General features: G+C 46.3%; 1 protein-coding gene across 1 annotated transcript in view; it reads right to left on the bottom strand.

Moving 5' to 3' along the window:
* Nucleotides 1-191: 191 nt before the first annotated feature.
* The window catches only part of LOC121582453 (stomatin), a 39,268-nt gene continuing 11,580 nt past the window's right edge, over nucleotides 192-27,879 (bottom strand). The window contains exons 3-7 of the mRNA XM_041898247.2: nucleotides 22,952-23,024; nucleotides 9,533-9,615; nucleotides 9,240-9,443; nucleotides 7,427-7,561; nucleotides 192-1,072 (exon numbers count right to left, since the gene is read on the bottom strand). Coding sequence (XP_041754181.1) covers nucleotides 881-1,072; nucleotides 7,427-7,561; nucleotides 9,240-9,443; nucleotides 9,533-9,615; nucleotides 22,952-23,024 — 687 coding nt within the window. The 3' untranslated portion in view covers nucleotides 192-880. The remainder of the gene's footprint in view (nucleotides 1,073-7,426; nucleotides 7,562-9,239; nucleotides 9,444-9,532; nucleotides 9,616-22,951; nucleotides 23,025-27,879) is intronic.

Below are 27,879 nucleotides of genomic sequence, written 5' to 3'. Positions count from 1 at the left end.
GTGCCAGGTGCACCGGTTTGTGTCAAGAACTGCAACACTGCTGGGTTTTTCACGCTGAACAGTTTCCCGTGTTTATCAAGAATGATAGGACATCCAGCCAACTTGCCACAACTGTGGGAAGCATTGGAGTCAACATGGGCCAGCATCCCTGTGGAACACTTTCAACACATTGTAGAGACCATGCCCCGACAAATTGAGGCTGTTTTGAGAGGATGCAATTCAATATTAGGAAGGTGTTCCTAATGTTTGGTATACTCAGTGTATAACACATACCATGTTTTATACAGTAAAGTAATGTATACTGTATAGGTACTGTAACAGCATCTGAAGAGCGTGTAGTCTTGATTATAAAATATTGGTATTTTAAAACAGATTAAAATGAACTTCCAATTTCCATCGAGATATGCATAGAAAGTGTATGAGATGAGTACATCGACTCCATGGCAATGATTTAAGGCTTTGAGCAGTTTAAATGGCCATAGTAAAGAGGTTGCTTCCCATGGAGACAGACAGACAAACAGGGTCCCTAGTACATCCTGGTCTCATAGCAGTGCAGGAAACACCACACCCCAGTAGTACTGGCGAGTGGCGACTCAGTTTCCCTTGGTTTTGTTCAAACCCTGCTTCTCTGTTCCATTCAATGGGAATTCACAATTCAGAATATAGTCTTAACACACAAAATACTTACATTAAGTTATTTGACCCATAAAGCGCAACCAAGCTGTGTAACTATCCTCCTCTGCACCAGCTGGCATTGACATAACAACATTTGGCACAAGGGAAAGGGTTTGTTCAATCACAGCCACTTCATTTCTACAGCCGATTCCCAAAGCAGCACACTATGATATATGTGGGAATGTTTGCACCCAACAGGCTCTCCTCAGTCTCTCTTCATGAAGGCCTGCATCATGTCCATTGGCAGGGGGAAGATGATGGTGGAGTTCTTCTCAGCAGCTATGGTGTTGAGGGTCTGCAGGTAGCGCAGCTGCAGGCCCGATGGAGACTCGGCGATCACCAGAGAGGCCTCCTTCAGAGCCCGCGAAGCGTTCATCTCCCCCTCCGCTGCTATCACCTACATACAGGAGGCAGGAAGGAGGGGGACAGATAGAGAGATGAAGGGAGAGATGGAAGAAAAAGAGGTTAGGTAATGACCATTAAGTAATGAAGATAGATAATGGAGAGAGAGAGCAAGAATTCCACATTGTCATGGAGCGCATGTCCATGACTTATAGACAATGACACTGAAACAAATGATTGGTTGGAGAGACTCTTTATTGTATCTCTTTAAGGTATAGCCAAGAATCCTGAAACAAAAGAGAATATGTTGGATTGAGTAGCACATTCCGTTTGCCAACAATACTTTGACATTAGGCGCCAAAGTCGAGTGTTTGTTGTGCACACCAATTACTAAAACAATGTAACTTGTTAACCATGTTTCTACAGTGTATAAAGCTGCCCATTTAAACGTACATGCTCTAGCAATGTGAAATATATTATTAGAATAACGATCGATGTGTTGGTAGAGTATAATCATTTCATTTAACATACCTTGTGTGTTTGTCTGAAGCGCCGCGCTGTTTCCTTGTTGAAGTGCCGCTGTGCTTTACGCATGACGCAAATTAGTCTACGAGTCATCGAGGAACATTTATTGGTTGACGGGAATAACCAAAGTGCAGACTGGGATGCTGACGGGAGAGGTTGTGTTTTCTCTAGCAGGAGGTAAGCTTGGCTTCTTATATGGTGTTGAGTAAAGCTTAAACCATGTATTTAGATTGTAGGTAGGTATTGTAGTTAGGTATTATAGGTAGTTTACTCAGGTAGTTATTGAAGGTTATTGTAGGTAATTATTGTAGGTAAGGACTGTATTCGGCGGACTCCGGCGAAGCACGAGGCTAGCCTACCCACTACTTGGACCAACAAAGCTAGCTAGCTAGCGGGTAGCTACCGGTAACTTTTAGCAACTGTGGTTAGCTGTTTCCAATGTTATTTCACGCTTAAGAGTACCTGTAATTGAGCCAGCTAGCTGCCACCTTCAGCTGTTTTTCTAACCTCATTATCATTAACGTTAGGTGGTTGGTAGCTGCTGTACTTAATTTCGACTACTGATTGCAGTCTGCCAGTTTGGCTTTATACATAGCTTGGGCTTTGTCTGAGTAAGGCTTAAACTATGTATTTAGATTGTAGTTAGGTACTATAGGTAGGCATCGTGGGCTGTATATTATTAAGTAGTATAGGTAGGCATCGTGGGCTGTTGTGGGTAGCTGTTGTGTAGTTATTGTAGGTTACTTTTGTATTCGGCGGTGCCGGATGTAGCACGAAGCTAGCTAGCTAACTCACCTCCTGGATTAGCTGGCGAGTTGCTATTAGCAACGGTTGCAACTAAAAACAATATCCTTTTAGCCAGCTACATTCGTTCGTAGCGACGCCGTTTTTCAAACAAAGTCAACACAGTAGCCATTGCTAGCCAGCCAACACTACCAGCAGGCTGTGGTAGCTAAATACAATATCTTTGTGCTAGCTACCCAACGTTTAATCGTTGCTGCGTTATGAAAGGTAAGCTTGGCTTCTTATATGGTGTTGAGTTAAGCTTAAACCATGTATTTAGATTGTAGGTAGGTATTGTAGTTTGGTATTATAGGTAGCTTACTCAGGTAGTTATTGAAGGTTATTGTAGGTAATTATTGTAGGTAAGGACTGTATTCGGCGGACTCCGGCGAAGCACGAGGCTAGCCTACCCACTACTTGGACCAACAAAGCTAGCTAGCTAGCGGGTAGCTACTGGTAACTTTTTGCAACTATGGTTAATTGTTTCCAATGTTATTTCATGCTTAAGAGTACCTGTGATTGAGCCAGCTAGCTGCTACCATTCAGCTGTTTTTCTAACCTCATCCGAGGCATTAACGTTAGGTGGTTGGTAGCTGCTGTACTTAATTACAGCTACTGATAACAGTCTGCTGTAGTTTACAACAATTCTAATTTCTAAAGTGGAAGTTGGGAGAGTTTTACTCGGGTGGTTCAGTGAAACAATTATAGTTTCTGAGGTGGAAGTTGGGAGAGTTATATATATTATTTTTTTTTGGTGAGGGAGGCCTGCTCTCTCCTTTCCCTGATGTTTAGTTCATTTCATCCCGATCTCCTCTGCATTATTGTAGCCATCTGCTGCAGCCTGTCAACTATGCCTCTGCCTATCCCTGTTCTCTCCTCTCCGCACAGGCTACACAAACGCCTCGCACCGCATGGCTAATGCCTCTCTAACCTGGTGGTCCCTGCACGCACCACACACCTGGAGTTCCAGGTCTCAGGCAGCCTCTGGAACTGCCGTACTGCCGCCAACAAGGCTGACTTCATCCCAGCCTATGCCACCCTCCAGTCCCTCGACTTCCTGGCACTGACGGAAACATGGATTACCACTGAAAACACTGCTACTCCTACTGCTCTCTCCTCGTCTGACCATGTGTTCTCGCATACCCCGAGAGCATCTGGTCAGAGGGGTGGTGGCACAGGAATCCTCATCTCTCCCAAGTGGTCATTCTAAATTTTTCCCCTAACCCATCTGTCTATCTCCTCATTTGAATTCCACGCTGTCACAGTCACTAGCCCATTTAAGGTTCACTTGGAGAGTTCATCAATGAGCTTGACGCCTTGATAAGTTCCTTTCCTGAGGATGGCTCACCCTTCACAGTCTTGGGGGATTTCAACCTCCCCACGTCTACATTTGACTCCTTTCTCTCTGCCTCCTTCTTTCCACTCCTCTCCTCTTTTGACCTCACCCTCTCACCATCCCCCCCCACTCACAAGGCAGGCAATACGCTTGACTTCATCTTTACTAGATGTTGCTCTTCTACTAATCTCACTGCAACTCCCCTCCATGTCTCCGACCACTACTTTGTATCCTTTTCTCTCTCGCTCTCCTCCAACACTACTCACTCTACCCCTACACAAATGGTAACGCGCCGCCGCAACCTTCGCTCTCTCTCTCCCACTACTCTCTCCTCTTCCATCCTATCATCTCTTCCCTCTGCTCAATCCTTCTCCCTCCAATCTCCTGATTCTGCCTCCTCAACCCTCCTCTCCTCCCTTTCTGCATCCTTTGACTCCCTGTGTCCCCTATCCTCCCGGCCGGCTCGGTCCTCCCCTCCAGCTCTGTGGCTTGATGACTCATTGCGAGCTCACAGAACAGAGCTCCGGGCAGCTGAGCGGAAATGGAAGAAAACTAAACTCCCTGCCGACCTGGCATCTTTTCCTCCCTCCTCTCTACATTTTCTTCATCTGTTTCTGCTGCTAAGGCCACTTTCTACCACTCTAAATTCCAAGCATCTGCCTCTAACCCTAGGAAGCTCTTTGCCACATTCTCCTCACTGCTGAATCCCCCCCTCTCTGTGGATGACTTGTCAACCACTTTGAAAAGAAGGTTGACGACATCCGATCCTCGTTTGTTAAGTCTAATGACACTGCTGGTCCTGCTCACACTGCCCTACCCTATGCTTTGACTTCTTTCTCCCCTCTCTCTCCAGATAAAATCTTGCGACTAGTGACTGCAGGCCGCCCAACAACCTGCCCGCTTGACCCCATCCCCTCCTCTCTTCTCCAGACCATCTCCGGTGACCTTCTCCCCTACCTCACCTCGCTGATCAACTCATCCTTGACCGCTGGCCATGTCCCTTCCGTCTTCAAGAGAGCGAGAGTTGCACCCCTTCTCAAAAAACCAACACTCGATCCCACTGATGTCAACAACTACAGACCAGTATCCCTTCTTTCTTTTCTTTCCAAAACTATTGAGCGTGCCGTCTTTAGCCAACTCTCTTGCTATCTCTCTCAGAATGACCTTCTTGATCCAAACCAGTCAGGTTTCAGGACTGGTCATTCAACTGAGACTGCTCTTCTCTGTGTCACGGAGGCTCTCCGCACTGCTAAAGCTAACTCTCTCTCCTCTGCTCTTGTCCTTCTAGACCTGTCTGCTGCCTTTGATACAGTGAACCATCAGATCCTCCTCTCCACCCTCTCCGAGCTGGGCATCTCCGGCGCGGCTCACTCCTGGATTGCGTCCTACCTGACCGGTCGCTCCTACCAAGTGGCGTGGCGAGAAGCTGTCTCGCACCACGTGCTCTCACCACTGGTGTCCCCCAGGGCTCAGTTCTAGGCCCTCTCCTTTTCTCCCTATACACCAAGTCACTTGGCTCTGTCATATCCTCACATGGCCTCTCCTATCATTGCTACGCTGACGATACACAACTAATCTTCTCCTTTCCCCCCTTCTGATAACCAGGTGGCGAATCGCATCTCTGCATGTCTGGCCGACATATCAGTATGGATGACGGATCACCACCTCAAGCTGAACCCTGGCAAGACGGAGCTGCTCTTCCTCCCGGGGAAGGACTGCCCGTTCCATGATCTCGCCATCACGGTTGACAACGCCGTTGTGTCCTCCTCCCAGAGTGCGAAGAGCCTTGGCGTGACCCTGGACAACACCCTGTCGTTCTCCGCCAACATCAAGGCGGTGACCCGATCCTGCAGGTTCATGCTCTACAACATTCGGAGAGTACGACCCTGCCTTACACAGGAAGCGGCACAGGTCCTAATCCAGGCACTTGTCATCTCCCGTCTGGATTACTGCAACTCGCTGTTGGCTGGGCTCCCTGCCTGTGCCATTAAACCCCTACAACTCATCCAGAATGCCGCAGCCCGTCTGGTGTTCAACCTTCCCAAGTTCTCTCACGTCACCCCCCCTCCTCCGCACACTCCACTGGCTTCCAGTTGAAGCTCGCATCCGTTACAAGACCATGGTGCTTGCCTATGGAGCAGTGAGGGGAACGGCACCTCCGTACCTTCAGGCTCTGATCAGTCCCTACACCCAGGCGAGGGCATTGCGTTCATCCACCTCTGGCCTGCTGGCTCCCCTTCCTCTGCGGAAGCATAGTTCCCGCTCAGCCCAGTCAAAGCTGTTCGCTGCTCTGGCACCCCAATGGTGGAACAAGCTCCCTCACGACGCCAGGACAGCGGAGTCACTCACCACCTTCCGGAGACATTTGAAACCCCACCTCTTTAAGGAACACCTGGGATAGGATAAAGTAATCCTTCTACCCCCCAAAAAAAAAATATATATATAATTGTAAAGTGGTTATCCCACTGGCTATAGGGTGAATGCACCAATTTGTAGTCGCTCTGGATAAGAGCGTCTGCTAAATGACGTAAATGTGCCCTTGAGCAAGGCACTTAACCCTAATTGCTCCTGTAAGTCTCTCTGGATAAGAGCGTCTGCTAAATGACTAAAATGTAAAAATGTAAATGAATTATCCCGGGGGTGAATTACTTCATGAATGTGTATTGTGTGACTTAAAGAAGAAGTTATGGCACAAGTTATTGAAGTGTGTGTTTATGTAAAACTGTTGTTTATGATGTTATATGTCCATGGGAAATTACGCATTTATGGTAGAAATATGTTTTGGGGCTATCATGATGGAACATTCCTAGCTGAAGGGAGTTCCTGGAAAGAGTACTTAGGATGTTGTTGGCTTTTGCCCGGGGGAGAGCAGGCTGGGCAGGTAACAGGTTGGCTAAAGTAGAGTTATACCCAAGTTTTGTTAGAGGCAAAGAGTTGTTGCCAGAATAGTTTATACTGAGAATATCTTTGAAAGTCTTTGTCAACATCCTGTTTGTTATTTTCTGTACAAAGTTTATTGGCCAATTAGTCCTGCACCTGTTAATATTGTAAATAAAAGCCTCTAAGAGAGGTGAGCACCAGAACATCCTGTCTGTCTCCTCACTGTCCGATCCGCCGCTTCGGCTTCTTCTTCACACACATCCACAGATCAAGTGAATGTAAGCATATAGAGAGTACCCAGAGTGAGAGTGAATGTAAGCATATAGAGAGTACCCAGAGTGAGAGTGGATGTAAGCATATAGAGAGTACCCAGAGTGAGAGTGAATGTAAGCATATAGAGAGTACCCAGAGTGAGAGTGAATGTAAGCATATAGAGAGTACCCAGAGTGAGAGTGAATGTAAGCATATAGAGAGTATCCAGAGTGAGAGTGGATGATTAAATAAATCAATCCCAGGGAGCCCTCTTATCTTTAACCAGCAGATTGAAGATGATATCCAATTTGTGTAATGGCCGATGGGAGGAGACTCGGGCAGAGGAGCCCCAGCTTTTGACCTGCTATGCTCTCGGGTTCTTACGACATGACCACCGGTTGCTAAGGAACAAGGGAGATGACGTGTTGACCCTTCAAGAAAACATTTTCATCTGGATGATTTATTTTGGGAGTCAATAAAATCAACAAATGATATAATAGAAGACAAGTGGGATTTTTCACTCAGAGGAAAAGGATTACCTCAACTCAAGGGACTGAAAAATAGACTAAAGACCAATGCCTGTATATTCGAGTGTGTGTGTTCCCCTGGTCTGTATGTGTGTCAGTACCGTACCTTTGCCCTGGCCTCGCGGCTAGCCTCGGCCTCTGCAGCCATGGCCCTCTGGAGCTGCTGGGGCAGTTTGACGTCCTTGATCTCCACTCGCTCCACCTTGATACCCCAGTCATCTGTAGCGTCATCCAGGGTAGTCTGAGGAAACGCAGGGGATAAGACATTGAACTCTACATCCAACACGGTCCTTTTGAAACCTCAGGTCCTAATAGGCCCAGACAGGGCTCTAAAGTGCAACCATTATGGTCGCATATGCTCCTAAATGTTTTGCTGTGTGACCTGAAATTAAATGTAATTTTATGAGCACCAGTGCGCCTAGAAAAAATTGTTGTCATGATTAGGCTTCGTTGTACCGTTGTTTCCGAGTGCCCTCGAGAAAAAAGCGAGTGCAGATTCGTTACTGTCACGGCTGAACCATTACTACAGAGAAAACGGATTGTTTCTAGCACAAACAGATAAAAAGTTATTACCCGCACCATTACTAGTGGGTTTTGTCCAACATGTCTCGGGACATACGCATTGCCACAATCATAACCTGGATCTATGTTTGTCCCGTGGAATAGATATTGTGGATCTAAATGTTTTTCCTCATAATCCTTGACTATTGAATCACTATCTTATTACGTTTGCAATCGGAACAAATTATTCGCTCAGACCCCAACCAAGGATTATCAAAAGCAGCACTATAAATTCCTAGGTGCACTTCCAGACTCCCTCCACCTACCCAAGGGCGCCGGAGTAAAACAATCTGTTAACCACCTAACCGAGGATCTAAATGTAACCTTGCGTAATACCCTAGATGCAGTCGCACTGCTAAAAACATTCATCAAAAGAAACTAGCTCCCTGGTATACAGAAAATACCCGAGCCCTGAAGCAAGTGTATTTTTAATTTTTGCACTGGCTCTATGCACACTCACTGGACTCTACCCACACATACTATACTGACACTCCAAAACACACACACACACATATTGATGTCACACACACACACACTTCCAAACTCTTCACATACGCTGCTGCTACTCTGTTTATTATATATCCTGATTGCCTAATCCCTTTTACCCCTACCTACATGTACATACTGTATTACCTCAATTACCTCAACTACCTTGTACCCGGCACATTGACTCTGTACTGGTACTCCTTGTCTATAACCTTGTTATTGTTTTTATTGTGTTACTATTAACTTTTTTATTTAGCAAATATTTGTCTTACTTTTTAACTCTGCATTGTTGGGAATGGGCTTGTAAGTAAGCATTTTACTGTAAAGTCCACAGCTGTTGTATTCAGCACGTGACCAATTCAGCGCATGTGAAGCGTTTTCCTAAGATTTCCTTCATTAAAGTCCCCAGCTACAATAAACACGGCCACAAGATATGCGGTTTCCAGTTTGCACAAAGTCCATTGTAGTTTCTTGAGAGTTGTCGTGGTGTCGGCTTGGGGGGGGGAATATACACGGCAGTGACAATAACCAAACAAAATGATCTCGGGAGGTAATTGTTGAGGTATTCCAGATCGGGAGAACAAAAGGACTTGAGTTCCTGTACGCTACCACAATCACACCATGACTTGTTAATCATGAGACATACCCCTCCACCTTTGCTATCTAGTGGCATTTAGTGAACTCTAGCAACATCTCCTGTTTTATGGCAATTATGGCTTGCTGCAAATTGTGGTATTAAGTTGCTATAGCAAGATTAAACAAAGAACAGACCACAGTGCATTAGAGTACCTGCATGCTGTGAAGTATGGTGCGTGTGTATGGCCAGGTTATGGTCAGTACAGAGTGAGTAGTAGGATGCTGTGGTCCAGTACCTGCATGCTGTGGGCTATCTCCTCACGGTCAGACAGGATTTCAGCCAGGTTCTTGGTGCCCAGGACGTTCCTCAGGGTGGTCTGTGCCAGCAAGCGGGTGGCAGCGTCAGCATTGGTGATGTTGGCCACAGCCAGGATGGCATTCTGAACACGGTAGTACACCACACCATCAACACTGACCGTCACTGAGTCCTTAGTCAGAACCTGGGGAGAAGGAGAAATGAGTTACTACTGACAACACTGATCATAACTGGTATTACATGATAGAGTAATCAAGGTAATGGGGGGCTCACCTCTTGTGGCGGGATGTCGAAGGTGATGGTGCGCATGTCCACGTTGATGAAACTGTCTGTGCACGGCAGGATGAAGAACAGGCCTGTGGGGTGCACACACACACACACGTTTAACAGCCACGCTTAAAGCTAGTTAGTCTCACACAACCAGACTGTTGTTGATCATGACAGTATACATATCCTGCATTCATTAACTCCTCTTTGTTTGCACACACTCCGATTCATCATTGTACAATACAGTACAGTACAGTACAAACACAGAGTGCTGGGCATGATGGTGTGTAAGATAATGTAGCTTAGGCCAAAGAAAGGGGATTAAAAGGATACTTCGGGATTTTGGCCTCACTGCCAAAATCCCGAAGTATCCCTTTAACAGAGGCATTTGTCCCATGCAACTTTCACTAATGTAAACATTTCCTTCTCTTTCTAGAATAATTGTTCCCAGCTGGGACTTCAGCCAAGTGCCAGCTGCTGGCCCTGGTTCTACTGTACTGCAAGTCTGCAACACAGGAGTATACTCTGAATTTGCTATGCAAAGCATCATGTGATATGATGGAAAATTCCATGGATTCCCACCCTAAAAATGGCACTGGATCACTCACCACAACAACTTGGTTTAGGCTAATGCAGAGTAACACCAATGCATAAAGCATCAGGGAAACTTCTAACATAAAATGCAATGACTACTGACTAGCCCATAGCCTGACTTAAAACAGTTGATTCTGTTAAAAGATCTTATCTGGCAGTTGGACAAGACGTGTTATGGAGAGAGAGGGGAAGACCATGAAGATAATGAGCAGAGTTTAGTTGGCCAAACCAAATATTAAACTAAACTTTGGTGTTTGTGTCTCCGGGCAGCAGGGGAAGTTGAGGGTCCCTCCGTGACAGATGGACAGGGTCTATTATTACCTCAGGCTGTTATCATGCGGCTGTTCCGGAATCCTGCTAGATCATGTTTCATCCATGGAGAGCAAGGCTTGAGAGTTTGAGGTCCATAACCTGGCTATGGTAGATCGACTACTGTGGCCACTTTATAGTTACACTGAAGGTTGGAGATTTGTATGGGAATAGCGTATCTTGCACATTGTTAAAGTGTAAATACAGCTAATCAATCAACTATCTTAAGAATGCCACTATATACTGAGGGTGAAATGTTAACTTTTCCACTCCAACTACAAAGAGATAGGCATGCTCTCTGCTCAGCTAGGGGGGAATTCCGACACGAATTAAGCGCATAAATGGAACATAATTCCCTTTTTATAGACTTTTCTCTCTACGTGTATTCTGACCTTGAACTTAAGCATGAGAATAGCATGCTATTAACCCGCTATACGTTTGGGGTGGAGATCAAAGGAATTAAGGTGTGACGGAGGTGTGTCTGCAGATACGCCGTATTCTGACCTTGACTTCATTCCCTCATAATTCCACCACCTTTACGCACGATGAATAAGGTCAAGCAACCTGTCGGTTCCAAGTGGAACAACATCTACTTTCTTTTATTTCTCTGATAGAAATAACACCAGTTTCCATGCACTGTAATTTACTAATTGATAAGAGCTATTGATAAGAGCTAGGTAAATGAGTAAGCCGTTTGGATAAGGGGATTGTAAATATAAATGACAATTGTTTTAGATCCATTTTACCTTATGATCACTGGAGACAAATGTCAAACCAGTCATATGGCAGCAAACTGAAGCAAATCAACACCTTTTCCACAGTGAAGTTTACGAAATACTGGCCTTATAACTTGCAGGGATGACATTTGGAGTCCCAAGTTATAGGCTTCTTCCCAAGTTATAGGCTTCTTTAGCCATGCGCAAATGACAGTTTAGCGCCAAATCTACAGAGTTGATTTTTGATTAGTAGAATGCTTCAATTATATTCCCAGACTTTTCTTTACACTGTATTCTTTTACAATTTGTATCGTTTTAAATATTAGTCACTATCGGTAGCCACCGTTAGTTATACCCACATACATTCCTAACTGTCACTTTAGTGTTAGCTTCCTTACATTTTGCATCATTCCATTACATCATTAGTTTACCTTTCTTTCCTCTGTCACATTCGTGTGGTTGTTCCTGAGGATCGCTAGCAACAGTGGATCATATTAGGCAAATGCAAATTGCAAAGACAGGCAATCCAGCTCATAAAGTTATACATATACAGTGGGGGAAAAAAGTATTTAGTCAGCCACCAATTGTGCAAGTTCTCCCACTTAAAAAGATGAGAGAGGCCTGTAATTTTCATCATAGGTACACGTCAACTATGACAGACAAATAGAGAAAAAAAAATCAGAAAATCACATTGTAGGATTTTTTATGAATTTATTTGCAAATTATGGTAGAAAATAAGTATTTGGTCACCTACAAACAAGCAATATTTCTGGCTCTCACAGACCTGTAACTTCTTCTTTAAGAGGCTCCTCTGTCCTCCACTCGTTACCTGTATTAATGGCACCTGTTTGAACTTGTTATCAGTATAAAAGACACCTGTCCACAACCTCAAACAGTCACACTCCAAACTCCACTATGGCCAAGACCAAAGAGCTGTCAAAGGACACCAGAAACAAAATTGTAGACCTGCACCAGGCTGGGAAGACTGAATCTGCAATAGGTAAGCAGCTTGGTTTGAAGAAATCAACTGTGGGAGCAATTATTAGGAAATAGAAGACATACAAGACCACAGATAATCTCCCTCGATTTGGGGCTCCACGCAAGATCTCACCCCGTGGGGTCAAAATGATCACAAGAACGGTGAGCAAAAATCCCAGAACCACACGGGGGGACCTAGTGAATGACCTGCAGAGAGCTGGGACCAAAGTAACAAAGCCTACCATCAGTAACACACTACGCCGCCAGGGACTCAAATCCTGCAGTGTCCCCCTGCTTAAGCCAGTACATGTCCAGGCCCGTCTGAAGTTTGCTAGAGTGCATTTGGATGATCCAGAAGAGAATTGGGAGAATGTCATATGGTCAGATGAAACCAAAATAGAACTTTTTGGTAAAAACTCAACTCGTCGTGTTTGGAGGACAAAGAATGCTGAGTTGCTTCCAAAGAACACCATATCTACTGTGAAGCATGGGGGTGGAAACATCATGCTTTGGGGCTGTTTTTCTGCAAAGGGACCAGGACGACTGATCCGTGTAAAGGAAAGAATGAATGGGGCTATGTATCGTGAGATTTTGAGTGAAAACCTCCTTCCATCAGCAAGGGCATTGAAGATGAAACGTGGCTGGATCTTTCAGCATGACAATGATCCCAAACACACCGCCCGGGCAACGAAGGAGTGGCTTCGTAAGAAGCATTTCAAGGTCCTGGAGTGGCCTAGCCAGTCTCCAGATCTCAACCCCATATAAAATCTTTGGAGGGGAGTTGAAAGTCTGTGTTGCCCAGCGACAGCCCCAAAACATCACTGCTCTAGAGGAGATCTGCATGGAGGAATGGGCCAAAATACCAGCAACAGTGTGTGAAAACCTTGTGAAGACTTACAGAAAACGTTTGACCTGTGTCATTGCCAACAAAGGGTATATAACAAAGTATTGAGAAACTTTTGTTATTGACCAAATACTTATTTTCCACCATAATTTGCAAATAAATTCATTAATAATCCTACAATGTGTTTTTCTGGATATTTTTTCCTCATTTTGTCTGTCATAGTTGACGTGTACCTATGATGAAAATTACAGGCCTCTCACATCTTTTTAAGTGGAAGAACTTGCACAATTGGTGGCTGACTAAATACTTTTTTCCCCCACTGTATAGGTAGGAGCTACCAAATGTCATTTTTGGTGAGTTTGGACATTTACAAATGAATGTGAACGAGAGACATTGTCCAAATGAACAAAGTTATGACGCATGCTTGTCTGAAGGAAGAACAGTACTGGCTCTCCAGCAGAATGTCTAGATGCTGTGTCTGTGTGGAGTCTGGAGTCGCTAGGGCAACGAGCCTGCCGTGCTCAGAGAGGAAGGGGGAGGAGCAGATAGGCCGAGAACGGAGAGGAGAAAAAATTCAAGGAAATCAAGATAGAAGTGGCAGCTGTACAAATAACCCATCCAAAGGGCTTTGACTTCTCAAACACGTCAGAAAGCTAACCCAATATGATGCCCCGTCGCCTTATTAATTCAGCCACTTACATTACCAGTCAAAAGTTTAGACACACCTACTCATTCAAGGGTTTTTCTTAATTTTTTCTATTTTTTTACATTGTAGAATAATAGTGAAGACATCAAAACTATGAAATAACACATATGGAATCATGTAGTAACCAAAAAAAGTGTTATATATATTTTATATTTGAGATTCTTCAAATAGCCACCCTTTACCTTGATGACAGCTTTGCACACTCTTGGCATTCTCTCAACCAGCTTCATGAGGTAGTCACCTGGAATGCATTTCAATTAACAAGTGTGCCTTCATAAAAGTTAATTTGTGGAATTTCTTTCCTTCTTAATGCGTTTGAGCCAATCAGTTGTGTTGTGACAAGGTAGGGGGGTATACAGAAGATAGTCGTATTTGGTAAAAGACCAAGTCCATATTATGGCAAGAACAGCTCAAATAAGCAAAGAGAAACGACAGTCCATCATTACTATAAGACATGATGAAACTGGCTCTCATGAAAAATGACACAGGAATGGAAGAACCAGAGTTACCTCTGCTGCAGAGGATAAGTTCATTCATGTTATCAGCCTCTGAAGTTGCAGCCCAAATAAATGCTTCACAGAGTTCAAGTAACAGACACATCTCAACATCAACTTTTCAGAGGGGACTGTGTGAATTAGGCCTTCATGGTCGAATTGCTGCAAACAAACCACTACTAAAGGACACCAATAAAAATATGAGACCTGCTTGGGCCAAGAAACACGAGCAATGGACATTAGACCGGTGGAAATGTGTCCTTTGGCCTGGAGTCCAAATTGGAGATTTTTGGTTCCAACCGACGTGTCTTTGTGAGACGCGGTGTGGGTGAATGGATGATCTCCGCATGTGTAGTTCCCACCATAAAGCACAGAGGAGGAAGTGTGATGGTGTGGGGGTGCTTGCTGGTGAAACTGTCTGTGATTTATTTAGAATTCAAGGCACACTTAACCAGCATGGCTACCACAGCTTTCTGCAGCAATACGCCATCCCATCTGGTTTGGGCTTAGTGGGACTATCATTTGTTTCTCAACAGGACAATGACCCAACACACCTCCAGGCTGTGTAAGGGGTATTTTACCAAGAAGCAGAGCGATGGAGTGCTGCATCAGATGACCTGGCCTCCACAATACCCCGACCTCAACCCAATTGAGATGGTTTGGGATGAGTCGGACGGCAGAGTGAAGGAAAAGCAGCCAACAAGTGCTCAGCATATGTGGGAACTCCTTCAAGACTGTTGGAAAAGCATTCCAGGTGAAGCTGGTTGAGAGAATGCCAAGAGTGTGCAAAGCTGTCAAGGCAAAGGGTGGCTATTTGAAGAATCTCAAATATAAAACATATTTTGATTTGTTTAACACTTTTTTGGTTACTACATGATTCCATACAATTCTAATAGTTTGCCTAACTTCTGTTTATGTGACAAAACAAGCAATGTATACTGTAGAAAATCCGCTATGAAATCTATTTTCAATAACCACAAATATTGTATTTTCAGCATGCATGTTAGAGCAAAAACCAAGCCATGAGGTTGAAGGAATTGTCCGTAGAGCTCCAAGACAGGATTGTGTTGAGGCATAGATCTGGAGAAGGGTACCAAAAAATGTCTGCAGCATTGAAGGTCCCTAAGAACACAGTGGCCTCAATCATTCTTAATTGGAAGAAGTTTGGAACCACCAAGACTCTTCCTAGAGCTGGCCGCCCAGCCAAACTGAGAAATCGGGAAAGAAGGGCCTTGGTCAGGGAGGTGACCAAGAACCTGATGGTCACTCTGACAGAGCGCCAGAGTTCCTCTGTGGAGATCGGAGAAACTTCCAGAAGAACAACAATCTCTGTAGCACTCCACCAATCTGGCCTTTATGGTAGAGTGGCCAGACGGAAACCATTCCTCAATAAAAGGCACATGACAGCCCGCTTGGAGTTTGCCAATAGGCACCTAAATGACTCAGACCACAAGAAACAAGATTCTCTGGTCTGATGAAACCAAGATTGATCTCTTTGGCCTGAATGCCAAGCTTCACATCTAGAGGAAACCTGGCACCATCCCTATGGTGAAGCATGGTGGTGGCAGCATCATGTTGTGGGGATGTTTTCCAGCAGCAGGGACGGGGAGACTAGTCAGGATCAAGGGAAAGATGAACGGAGCAAAGTACAGAGAGATCCTTGATAAAAACCTTCTCCAGAACACTGAGGACCACCAGACTGGGACGAAGGTTCACCTTCCAACTCGATGACGACCCTAAGCACACAGCCAAGACAATGCAGGAGTGGCTTCGGGCCAAGTCTCTGAATGTCCTTGAGTGGCCCAGCCAGAGCCCAGACTTGAACCCGATCGAACATCTCTAGAGAGACCTGAAAATAGCTGTGCATCGACGCTCCCTATCCAACCTGACAGAGCTTGAGAGGATCTGCAGAGAAGAATGGGAGAAACTCCCCAAATACAGGTGTGTCAAGCTTGTAGCGTCATACCAAGAAGGCTGTAATCGCAGCCAAAGATGCTTCAACAAAGTACTGAGTGAAGGGTCTGAATACTTATGTAAATATGATATTTCCGTTTTTTATTTGTAATAAATTTGCAAAAATGTTTTGTATACTCTGTGTATTTTGTGCGTAAAGGCTCTCCAAACTTTTTTTTTTATTATTCATAAATACTTTCCTAACCCTAAATAATATACAAGATCAGAGTATTTTAAAATTGACCAACTGGTACTGAAAAGGAGACGAATATGTGTGTATTTACATGGGTTTCTTTCATTGATCCCTAATATTCTGAACCATTCTCTCCATATATTAGTAGTAGTGAGTCTGTCGAGGAAATTCTAATTAAAAGGTACACCAAATTTAAAGAGATGCTTTAGATAAATGTACTAAAAACAGCATTGAATGAAAACTCCACGAGACAAAGTGTTGGCCAGCAAGTGGGGTGGTTTTCTACGGTTGAAATAAATGTGCTCAGTGCACGCAAGGGAATCACGCCTGCAAAGCCTGTTATGCTCCTGCATAAGGTCATTCTGAATACCAACTACTGAGAAGTGCGTAGGAAAGGTGTGCATAGAAAAAAAGCGTACATTTCCTAAGACTGAATCGGGCCATTGGAGAAATTAGGAGAGATTGCAACCACAAATACCCATTGCAACCTCAAGTTAGCATCAATCAAAGGGTAATATCATTAGAGTGAAGGAAAGCACAAACAGGAAATACACTAAATGGTCTTCCGAATAGGCGGTTGGTAGTAGGCAAAAGAAAGATCAGAGAGAGCTGAGGAGGGATGTGGGTGTTTATTCTGCACTACCAGTTCAGTACTATGACTCAGGCCCACTGCATCTCATCAAGACATCTGTCAGACTGGTGTAGGTGGATGATAGGAATCAGGCGCAGGAAACCAGGAGGACGTCAACAGAACTTTACTAAGTCCAAACACAAGTATAAGTCGCCAACCCAACCGGGTGGCGCGAACAATTACGCCACGAAATACACAGTGCGGAAAAAACAAGAAAAAAGCGCACACAGTGCGAGCTCTCGTAAAATACAACACAACGAGAGAATAAACTCGAAGAGGCAGGCTGACATAAACAATCACGCATAACACCTGACCCAAACAAACAAACTAAATAAGGGGAACAATCAAGACACAAATAAGGGACAGGTGTTATGAACAGACAAAACCAAAAGAACAAGAAACATCGAACGGTGGCAAGCTAGTACTCGGAGACGACGACCGCCGAAGTCCGCCCGAACAAGGAAGAGGAGCAGCCTCGGCCGAAACCGTGACAGTACCCCCCTTGACGCGCGGCTCCAGCGTGCGCCGACCCGGAGCTCGAGGACGACCCGACGACGCGAGCAGGGCGCGCCAGGATGACCCGATGGAAATCGGTCAGTAGGGACTGGTCTAACACGTCCCTCCTTGGCACCCAGCACCGCTCCTCCGGACCGTACCCCTCCCACTCCACGAGATATTGAAGACCCCCATCCGGCGTCTAGAATCCAGGATGGACCTCACGGTGTACGCCGGAGCCCCCTCGATGTCCAACGGGGCGGAGGAGTCTCCTCAATCTCAAAGTCCTGGAGTGGACCAGCTACCACCGGCCTGAGGAGAGACACATGGAACGAGGGGTTAATATTTTTGTAGTCAACAGGTAGTTCTAACCTATAACTCACCTCGTTCAATCTCCTCAGGACTTTAAACGGCCCCACAAACCGCCGACCCAGCTTCCGGCAGGGCAGGCGGAGGGGCAGGTTTCTGGTTGAGAGCCAGACTCGATCTCCAGGTGCGTACACTGGCCCCTCACTGCGATGTAGGTCGGCGCTCGTCTTCTGTCGACGTATGGCACGCTGCAGATGGACGTGTGCAGCGTCCCACGTCTCCTCCGAGCGCCTTACCCACTCATCCACAGCGGGGGCCTCGATCTGGCTCTCATGCCATGGTGCCAGCACCGGCTGGTACCCTAACACACTGAAACGGGGTTAGTTGGGTGGAGGAGTGGCGAAGAGAGTTCTGTGCCATCTCGGCCCAGGGCACATATCTCGCCCACTCCTCCGGCCGGCCCTGACAGTATGACCTCAGAAACCTACCCACATCCTGGTTGACACGTTCAACCTGCCCATTACTCTCCGGGTGGTAACCCGAGGTAAGGCTTACCGACACCCCCAACCGTTCCATAAATGCCCTCCACACTCTAGAGGTGAACTGGGGGCCTCGGTCAGACACTATATCCTCGGGTACCCCGTAATGCCGGAAGACATGGGTGAACAGAGCCTCAGCGGTCTGTAGGGCAGTGGGTAGACCCGGCATGGGAAGGAGACGACAGGCCTTCGAGAACCTATCCACAACGACCAGGATGGTAGTATTCCCCTGTGAGGGGGAAGGTCGGTAACAAAATCCACCGAGAGGTGGGACCAGGGTCGTTGTGGAATAGGCAGGGGTTGTAACTTACCCCTGGGCAAATGTCTGGGCGCCTTACACTGGGCACACACCGAACAGGAGGAGACATAAATCCTCACATCCCTAGCTAACGTTGGCCACCAGTACTTCGTGCTAAGGCAGTGCACCGTCCGGCCGATACCCGGATGGCCAGAGGAGGGGGACGTATGAGCCCAACAAATGAGGCGATCGCGTATCTCGAGCGGAACGTACGTCCGACCCACAGGACACTGAGGAGGACTCGGGTCGGTGCGTAACGCCCGCTCGATCTCACCATCAACCTCCCACACCACCGGAGCAACCAGACAAGACTCCGGTAGTATGGGCGTGGACTCAACTGACCTCTCCTCTGCGTCATACCGCCGGGACAGAGCATCTGCCTTCCCGTTCTGGGACCCAGGGATGTATGTGATCTTAAACACAAACCGGGCCAGGAACATAGTCCAACGAGCCTGGCGAGGATTCAGTCTCCTAGCTGCCCGGATGTACTCCAGGTTACGATGGTCAGTTTGAATGAGGAAAGGGTGTTGAGCCCCCTCGAGCCAATGCCGCCACACCTTTAGGGCCTGTACCACGGCTAACAGCTCCCTGTCTCCTACGTCATAATTCCGCTCCGCCGGACTGAGCTTCTTAGAGTAGAACGCACAGGGACGGAGTTTAGGTGGAGTACCAGAACGCTGGGAAAGAACGGCCCCTATCCCGGCCTCTGACGCGTCCACCTCTACTTGGAACGGTAAAGAGGGATCCGGATGCGCCAACACCGGCGCCGAGGTAAACAGGTCCTTCAGTCTCCCAAATGCCCTGTCCGCCTCAGCTGACCACCGCAAGCGCACCGGACCCCCCTTTAACAGAGACGTTATGGGAGCTGCCACCTGTCCAAAACCCCGGATAAACCTCCGGTAGTAATTCGCAAAACCCAAGAACCGTTGCACCTCCTTCACAGTGGTTGGGGTCTGCCAATTACGCACAGCTGACACCCGGTCTACCTCCATCTTCACCCCTGACGCAGATAACTGGTAACCCAGAAAGGAGACCGACTTCTGAAAAAAACAGACATTTCTCTGCCTTGACATATAGGTCATGCTCCAACAGCCTCCGCAATACTCGGCGCACCAGGGCTACATGCTCAGCACGGGTAGGACTATACACCAGAATGTCGTCGATGTACACAACCACTCCCTGTCCCTGCATGTCCCGGAAAATCTCATCAACGAAGGATTGGAAGACTGAGGGAGCATTCATCAACCCATATGGCATGACTAGATACTGTAGTGCCCGGAAGTCGTGCTAAACGCTGTCTTCCATTCATCGCCCTTTCGGATGCGCACCAAGTTATATGCGCTCCTAAGATCCAATTTTGTAAAGAACTGCGCACCGTGCAGTGACTCCGTCATAGTCGCAATCAGAGGAAGTGGATAGCTGTACTTCACTGTGATCTGATTGAGACCGCGGTAATCAATACACGGCCGCAGACCTCCATCCTTCTTCTTCACAAAAAGAAACTTGAGGAACGGGTGAAACGGATGGCCGTATGTATCCCTGTCTAAGAGACTCAGAGATGTATGTCTCCATAGATTTTTTCTCCTCTTGAGACAAGGGATACACATGGCTCGCGGGAGAGCTGCGCCTGACTGGAGATCTATCGCACAATCCCCCCGTCTATGAGGCGGCAGCTGCGCAGCCCTAGTCTTACTGAACGCCAGTGCCAAATCCTCATACTCGGGGGGAATCTGCAGTGCTGGCATTAGATTCGGACTCTCCACCGAGGTCGCCCCTATGGAAACACCCAGACACCGCCCCTCACATTGAGCAGACCACCCTTTAAGAGCTTTCTCTCGCCACCCAATAATAGGGTCATGAGTCATCAACCAGGGAAGACCCAGCACCACCGGATACGCAGGAGAGTCAATCAGATAAAGCTGAATTCTCTCCTCATGACCCTCCTGCGCCATCATCTGAAGTGGTGCTGTGACCTCCCTAATCAACCCAGACCCTAACGGACGGCTATCTAGGGCATGGACGGGAAAAGGCTTATCCACTGGAAGGAGGGGAATCCCTAACTCTACACAGAACTGGCGATCTATAAAATTCCCAGCTGCGCCTGAATCTACCAGCGCCTTATGCTGGGAACGAGGTGCAACCTGTGGGAAACAAACAGGCAAGGTTAGGTGCACGACAGAAAGCTCTGGGTAAGCAGGACGCCTACTCACCTGGGGGACCCCCAATGCTAGACCTGCCATCTCCTCCTCTGGAGGACCCGCCCCAGCACCTAGCCGCAGTGTGCCCTCCACGACCACAGTTGGTGCAAGGGCCAGGTCCCCGTGGGCTCCTCCTCCTCCGTTCCCCAGCGCCAGCACCCCCGAGCTCCATAGGACTCGGCTCGGAGGCGCTGGAGAGTGGAATGGGCGAACCCCCCCCTCCGGGACGCCCACGGGTGGCGAGCAGGGTATCCAGCCGGATGGTCATGTCGACCAGTTGGTCGAAAGTTAACGACGTGTCCCTGCACGCCAACTCTCGCTGGACGTCCTCTCGGAGGCTGCAGCGGAAATGGTCAATAAGGGCCCGCTCATTCCACCCTGCATCAGCCGCTAGGGTCCGGAACTCTAAGGCAAAGTCCTGTGCGCTCCTCATCCCCTGTCGGAGGTAGAACAGACGTTCCCCCGCCGCCTTCCCTTCTGGTGGATGGTCGAATACAGCACGGAAGCGGCGGGGAGAACTCCGCATAGTTCGTGAGTTGCGGCGTCCATTCTCCTCCACTCGGCGTTGGCCCACTCCAACGCCTTGCCGGTGAGACAGGAGATGAGGGCTGAGACGCTCTCGTGTCCCGAGGGCGCCGGGTGTACGGTGGCGAGGTAGAGCTCCACCTGCAGCAGGAACCCTTGACACCCGGCGGTGGAGCCGTCGTACGCCCTCGGGAGCGAGAGCCGAATCCCACTGGGTTCCGGAGATGAAACCGGAGGGCTGACCGCTGGAGCTGGGTCGGTGGTTGGAGGTGTGGGCACCCGCTGGTCTCCAATCGGTGTAGAGTGTTCATCACCCTCTCCAGGGCGTGACAGACTTGGTTCATTCGGTCCTCCTGACCACGAAGACGTTTCGTCCATATCGGCGGTCGGCGCGGTCGCCTCCTGCTGATTCCATTGCGATGCGTGATTCTGTCAGACTGGTGTAGGTGGATGATAGGAATCAGGCGCAGGAAACCAGGGAGGACGTCAACAGAACTTTACTAAGTCCAAACACAAGTATAAGTCGCCAACCCAACCGGGTGGCGCGAACAATTACGCACGAAATACACAGTGCGGAAAAACAAGAAAAAGCGCACACAGTGCGAGCTCTCGTAAAATACAACACAACGAGAGAATAAACTCGAAGAGGCAGGCTGACATAAACAATCACGCATAACACCTGACCCAAACAAACAAACTAAATAAGGGGAACAATCAAGACACAAATAAGGGACAGGTGTTATGAACAGACAAAACCAAAAGAACAAGAAACATCGAACGGTGGCAGCTAGTACTCCGGAGACGACGACCGCCGAAGTCCGCCCGAACAAGGAAGAGGAGCAGCCTCGGCGAAACCGTGACAACATCAGTTTGTATCTGACAGCAGCGGAGCTCTCAGATCACTAATTTAGACAAGATATTTAGTTTAAGCCTCTTAAGCTCATTAGTTAATTGATTGCAATTGCTGCCAAATTCTGTGACTAATTGTTAAATAGAGACCTCTCAAAGTATTCCATGAAGATCGATTTGAAGGCCAACTACTGGTATATTCAGTTTGTCATACCAAATATACCCCAGATGTCTTTTACAGTGTTACCAAGGCAAAAATCCTACCACACAAACTATGCTTTTGAAAAGAAAGACCGGCACTATTTTAACTAATGTGCTTGCTGAAAGTATTCCAGCATGAACCCTGGAATTTGGTTTACGTTCTGGAATTCTGTTTAAACATAAGCTACAGCAGCACAGGAGTGTTTAAACTAGAACACAGGAAGTGCATAACAGATCCGTTGCAGTGAACTCCTAAACAGTGGTTCAATGGAAGAACAATAGTAGTGTGGTTGCCCACCACAATGTAAAACAAATAGGTGAAAGCAGAATTACCCCATACCACATACAAACTAAGTAGGGTCTTGACTCCTCCTCCTAACGTACTTTCACAGCTAAGGTGGTTTCAAGACAGACCCACATTCGGTTTAATGCGATTTTCGTCTATCTCATACTCTCGTCTATATCATACTCTTACAGACTTTAAAAAGTCATTTTATGGGACCTTGAGAGAATCATAGCTAATAGGCACAGTGTTAGGCACAGAGTTTCTCCAAGGACAGTGGGTGTGAAGGTGATGATGGGGAGTATGCTACCTGGCCCTTTAGCTCTTCCTCGTAGGATCCGCCCCAGCCGAAAGATGATGGCCCTCTCATACTCCTTCACAATCTGGGAGAGAAAGTAACACAGGCTGGGTAATCATTATAGTTCTCCCCTCTCCCCTATTTGACTAACTTTTCACTACACTGGTAATTGAGATATCATATTTAAAGTCTAGGAACATACAGAGAAGGAACTGTCAGATGCGTCACAATACCCCCTGAACTAGCCACACTGGGAGCAAAATTTGAAATGGAATACATTGAATACATGGAGCAGGGTGGAAAATAAATTATAAACAGGAATTTAAATGCATTTTCGGAAGGTCTGTGGTCACCATTCATGTAATATATTAAATATACAATTGAAGTCGGAAGTTTACATACACTTAGGTTGTCATTAAAACTCGTTTTTCAACCACTCCACAAATTTCTTGTTAATTTCTTGTGCATGACACAAGTAATTTTTCCAACAATTGTTTACAGACACATTATTTCACTTAAAAGTCACTGTATCACAATTCCAGTGGGTCAGAAGTTTACATCCACTAAGTTGACTGTGCCTTTAAAGGTTTCCATTTATCATCCTTGAGATGTTTCTACAACTTGATTGGAGTCCACCTGTGGTAAATTCAATTGATTGGATATGATTTGGAAAGGCACACACCTGTCTATATAAGGTCCCACAGTTGACAGTGCATGTCAGAGCAAAAACCAAGCCATGAGGTCGAAGGAATTGTCCGTAGAGCGCCGAGACAGGATTATGTTGATGCACAGATCTGGGGAAGGGTACCAAAACATTTCTGCAGCATTGAAGGTCCCCAAGAACACTGGCCTCCATTATTCTTAAATGGAAGAAGTTTGAAACCACCAAGACTCTTCCTAGAGCTGGCTGCCCGGCCAAACTGAGCAATCGGGGGAGAAGGTTTGCCAAAAGGCACCTAAATACTCTCAGACCATAAGAGACAAGATTCTCTGGTCTGATGAAACCAATATTTAATTATTTGGCCTGAATGTCAAGCGTCACGTCTGGAGGAAACCTGGCACCATCCCTACAGTGAAGCATGGTGGTGGCAGCATCATGCTGTGTGGATGTTTTTCAGTGACATGGACTGGGAGACTAGTCAGGATCGAGGCAAAGATGAACAGAGCAAAGTACAGAGAGATCCTTGACTAAAACCTGCTCCAGAGCGCTCAGGACCTCAGACTGGGGCGAAGGTTCACCTTCCAACAGGACAACGACCCTAAGCACACAGCCAAGACAACACAGGAGTGGCTTCAGGACAAGTCTCTGAATGTCTTTGAGTGGCCCAGCCAGAGCCCGGACTTGAACCCGATTGAACATCTCTGGAAAGACCTGAAAATAGCTGTGCAGCAACGCTCCCCATCCAACCTGACAGAGCTTGAGAGGATCTGCAGAGAGGAATGGGAGAAACTCCCCAAATACAGGTGTGCCAAGCTTGTAGCGTCATTCCCAAGAAGACTCAAGGCTGAAATCGCCGCCAAAGGTGCTTCAACAAAGTACTGAGAAAAGGGTCTGAATACTTATGTAAATGGGATTTTTCAGTTGTTGTTTCTTTATACATTTGCAAAAATTTCTACAAACCTGTTTTTGCTTTGTCATTATGGGGTATTGTGTGTAGATTGATGAGGGAAAAAAACTATTTAATCAATTTTAGAATAAGGCTGTAACGTTAACAAAATGTGGAAAAAGTCAAAGGGTCTGAATTCTAGAGCGACTTACAGTTAGTGAGTGCATACATTTTCATACTGCCCCCCCGTGGGAATCGAACCCACAACCCTGGCGTTGCAAGCGCCATGCTCTACCAACTGAGCTACACGGGGCCAGTAAATGAGATATTACTGTATTTCGTTTTCAATAAATTTGCAAATATTTCTAAAAACATGTGTTTACTTTGTCATTATAGGGTAGTGTGTGTAGATGGGTGATATATACAGTGGGGAGAACAAGTATTTGATACACTGCCGATTTTGCAGGTTTTCCTACTTACAAAGCATGTAGAGGTCTGTCATTTTTATCATAGGTACACTTCAACTGTGAGAGACGGAATTTAAAACAAAAATCCAGAAAATCACATTGTATGATTTTTAAGTAATTAATTTGCATTTTATTGCATGACATAAGTATTTGATCACCTACCAACCAGTAAGAATTCCGGCTCTCACAGACCTGTTAGTTTTTCTTTAAGAAGCCCTCCTGTTCTCCACTCATTACCTGTATTAACTGCACCTGTTTGAACTCGTTACCTGTATAAAAGACACCTGTCCACACACTCAATCAAACAGACTCCAACCTCTCCACAATGGCCAAGACCAGAGAGCTGTGTAAGGACATCAGGGATAAAATTGTAGACCTGCACAAGGCTGGGATGGGCTACAGGACAATAGGCAAGCAGCTTGGTGAGAAGGCAACAACTGTTGCCGTAATTATTAGAAAATGGAAGAAGTTCAAGATGACGGTCAATCACCCTCGGTCTGGGGCTCCATGCAAGATCTCACCTCGTGGGGCATCAATGATCATGAGGAAGGTGAGGGATCAGCCCAGAACTACACGGCAGGACCTGGTCAATGACCTGAAGAGAGCTGGGACCACAGTCTCAAAGAAAACCAATAGTAACACACTACGCCGTCATGGATTAAAATCCTGCAGCGCACGCAAGGTCCCCCTACTCAAGCCAGCGCATGTCCAGGCCCGTCTGAAGTTTGCCAATGACCATCTGGATGATCCAGAGGAGGAATGGGAGAAGGTCATGTGGTCTGATGAGACAAAAATAGAGCTTTTGGTCTAAACTCCACTCGCCGTGTTTGGAGGAAGAAGAAGGATGAGTACAACCCCAAGAACACCATCCCAACCGTGAAGCATGGAGGTGAAAACTCTTTGGGGATGCTTTTCTGCAAAGGGGCCAGGACGACTGCACCGTATTGAGGGGAGGATGGATGGGGCCATGTATCGCGAGATCTTGGCCAACAACCTCCTTCCCTCAGTAAGAGCATTGAAGATGGGTTGTGGCTGGGTCTTCCAGCATGACAACGACCCGAAACACACAGCCAGGGCAACTAAAGAGTGGCTCCGTAAGAAGCATCTCAAGGTCCTGGAGTGGCCTAGCCAGTCTCCAGACCTGAACCCAATAGAAAATCTTTGGAGGGAGCTGAAAGTCCATATTGCCCAGCGACAGCCCCGAAACCTGAAGGATCTGGAGAAGGTCTGTATGGAGGAGTGGGCCAAAATCCCTGCTGCAGTGTGTGCAAACCTGGTCAAGACCTACAGGAAACGTTTGATCTCTGTAATTGCAAACAAAGGTTTCTGTACCAAATATTAAGTTCTGCTTTTCTGATGTATCAAATACTTATGTCATGCATTAAAATGCAAATTAATTACTTAAAAATCATACAATGTGATTTTCTGGATTTTTGTTTTAGATTCCGTCTCTCACAGTTGAAGTGTACCTATGATAAAAATGACAGACCTCTACATGCTTTGTAAGTAGGAAAACCTGCAAAATCGGCAGTGTATCAAATACTTGTTCTCCCCACTGTATATATATATTTTTAAGCCATTTTGAATTGATGATGTAACACAACAAAATGTGAAATAAGTCAAGGGGTATGAATACTTTATATCCACACATTTTTGAATGATCTAAATGATGATGATGGTGAAGGGGGTGATTGAAATTAGAATGTACAACAGCGGTTGGCAACTAGGTTTGGCCTCCAGCCAATTTGTTCCTGAGCTTGTAGCTAGTAGGTGGGCCAGAACATAATTAGCCTACTAGCAAATAGCCTACTAGCGGCCCAATTAATAGCCCTACACATTTAACACGTGGTTAGTGGGCTAATCAATTCAATGACAATAACATGATAAATTCGATCTGATTACATTTACATTTTAGTCATTTAGCAGACGCCCTTATCCAGAGCGACTTACAGGAGCAATTAGGGTTAAGTGCCTTGCTCAAGGGCACATCGACAATTTTTCACCTAGTCGGCTCGGGGATTAGAACCAGCGACCTTTCGGTTACTGGCACAACGCTCTTAACCACTAAGCTACCTGCCGCCCCGGTGTGCCAAGCTTGTAGCGTCATACCCAAGAAGACTCGAGGCTGTAATCGCTGCCAAAGGTGCTTCAACAAAGTACTGAGTAAAAAGGGTCTGAATACTTATGTAAATGTAACAAAATGTGGAAAAAGTCAAGGGGTCTGAATACTTTCCGAATGCACTGTATATATACATATTCATAAGTACAGTTAAATTAGATCTTTAGAAAGAGAAGAGGCGCTGTGATACAATATGTTTATTTGTTTTTTAAAGCTAAACTTGTTTTAGCCTGAGCATTCCACGATGACATGGCTCTATACATAACTGATCAACGCATTAAATCTGTTTTGGGTTTGGGTACCGTGAAGAAACCCATAGTGGCGTGTCTGGTGGGGTATGTTTGAAGTGTAAGAATGGAAGTCCAAACACTCAAGCAATATCACCACCAAGATGGCCGCCGGTGCTGAAAGTAATCTATTTACCGGAGCACATCTGCACTCTTCCCCAAGATGATTACAGTGGTAAAATCACCAGTCTCTATTAATAGGCTTACCTACTCTATTAAAAATATATAAGTATTTCTCCAATGCCAAACCAGTGTGTCTTGTTTGCAACGGAACTGTCACTGTTTGCTAAGAATTCAATCTTTGATTAATCTAAGCATGGTACATTCGGAAGTCGATTTTCCACCCCAGACATAACATTTACATTTACGTCATTTAGCAGACGCTCTTATCCAGAGTGACTTACAAATAGGTGCATTCACCTTGTAGCCAGTGGGATAATCCAGTAGGAGGATTACTTTATCCTATCCCAGGTATTCCTTAAAGAGGTGGGGTTTCAAATGTCTCCGGAAGGTGGTGAGT

This window comes from Coregonus clupeaformis, chromosome 15 (genome assembly GCF_020615455.1).
Source record: "Coregonus clupeaformis isolate EN_2021a chromosome 15, ASM2061545v1, whole genome shotgun sequence".
Lineage (NCBI taxonomy): Eukaryota > Metazoa > Chordata > Actinopteri > Salmoniformes > Salmonidae > Coregonus > Coregonus clupeaformis.
This window is presented reverse-complemented; position numbering and strand designations above follow the sequence as displayed.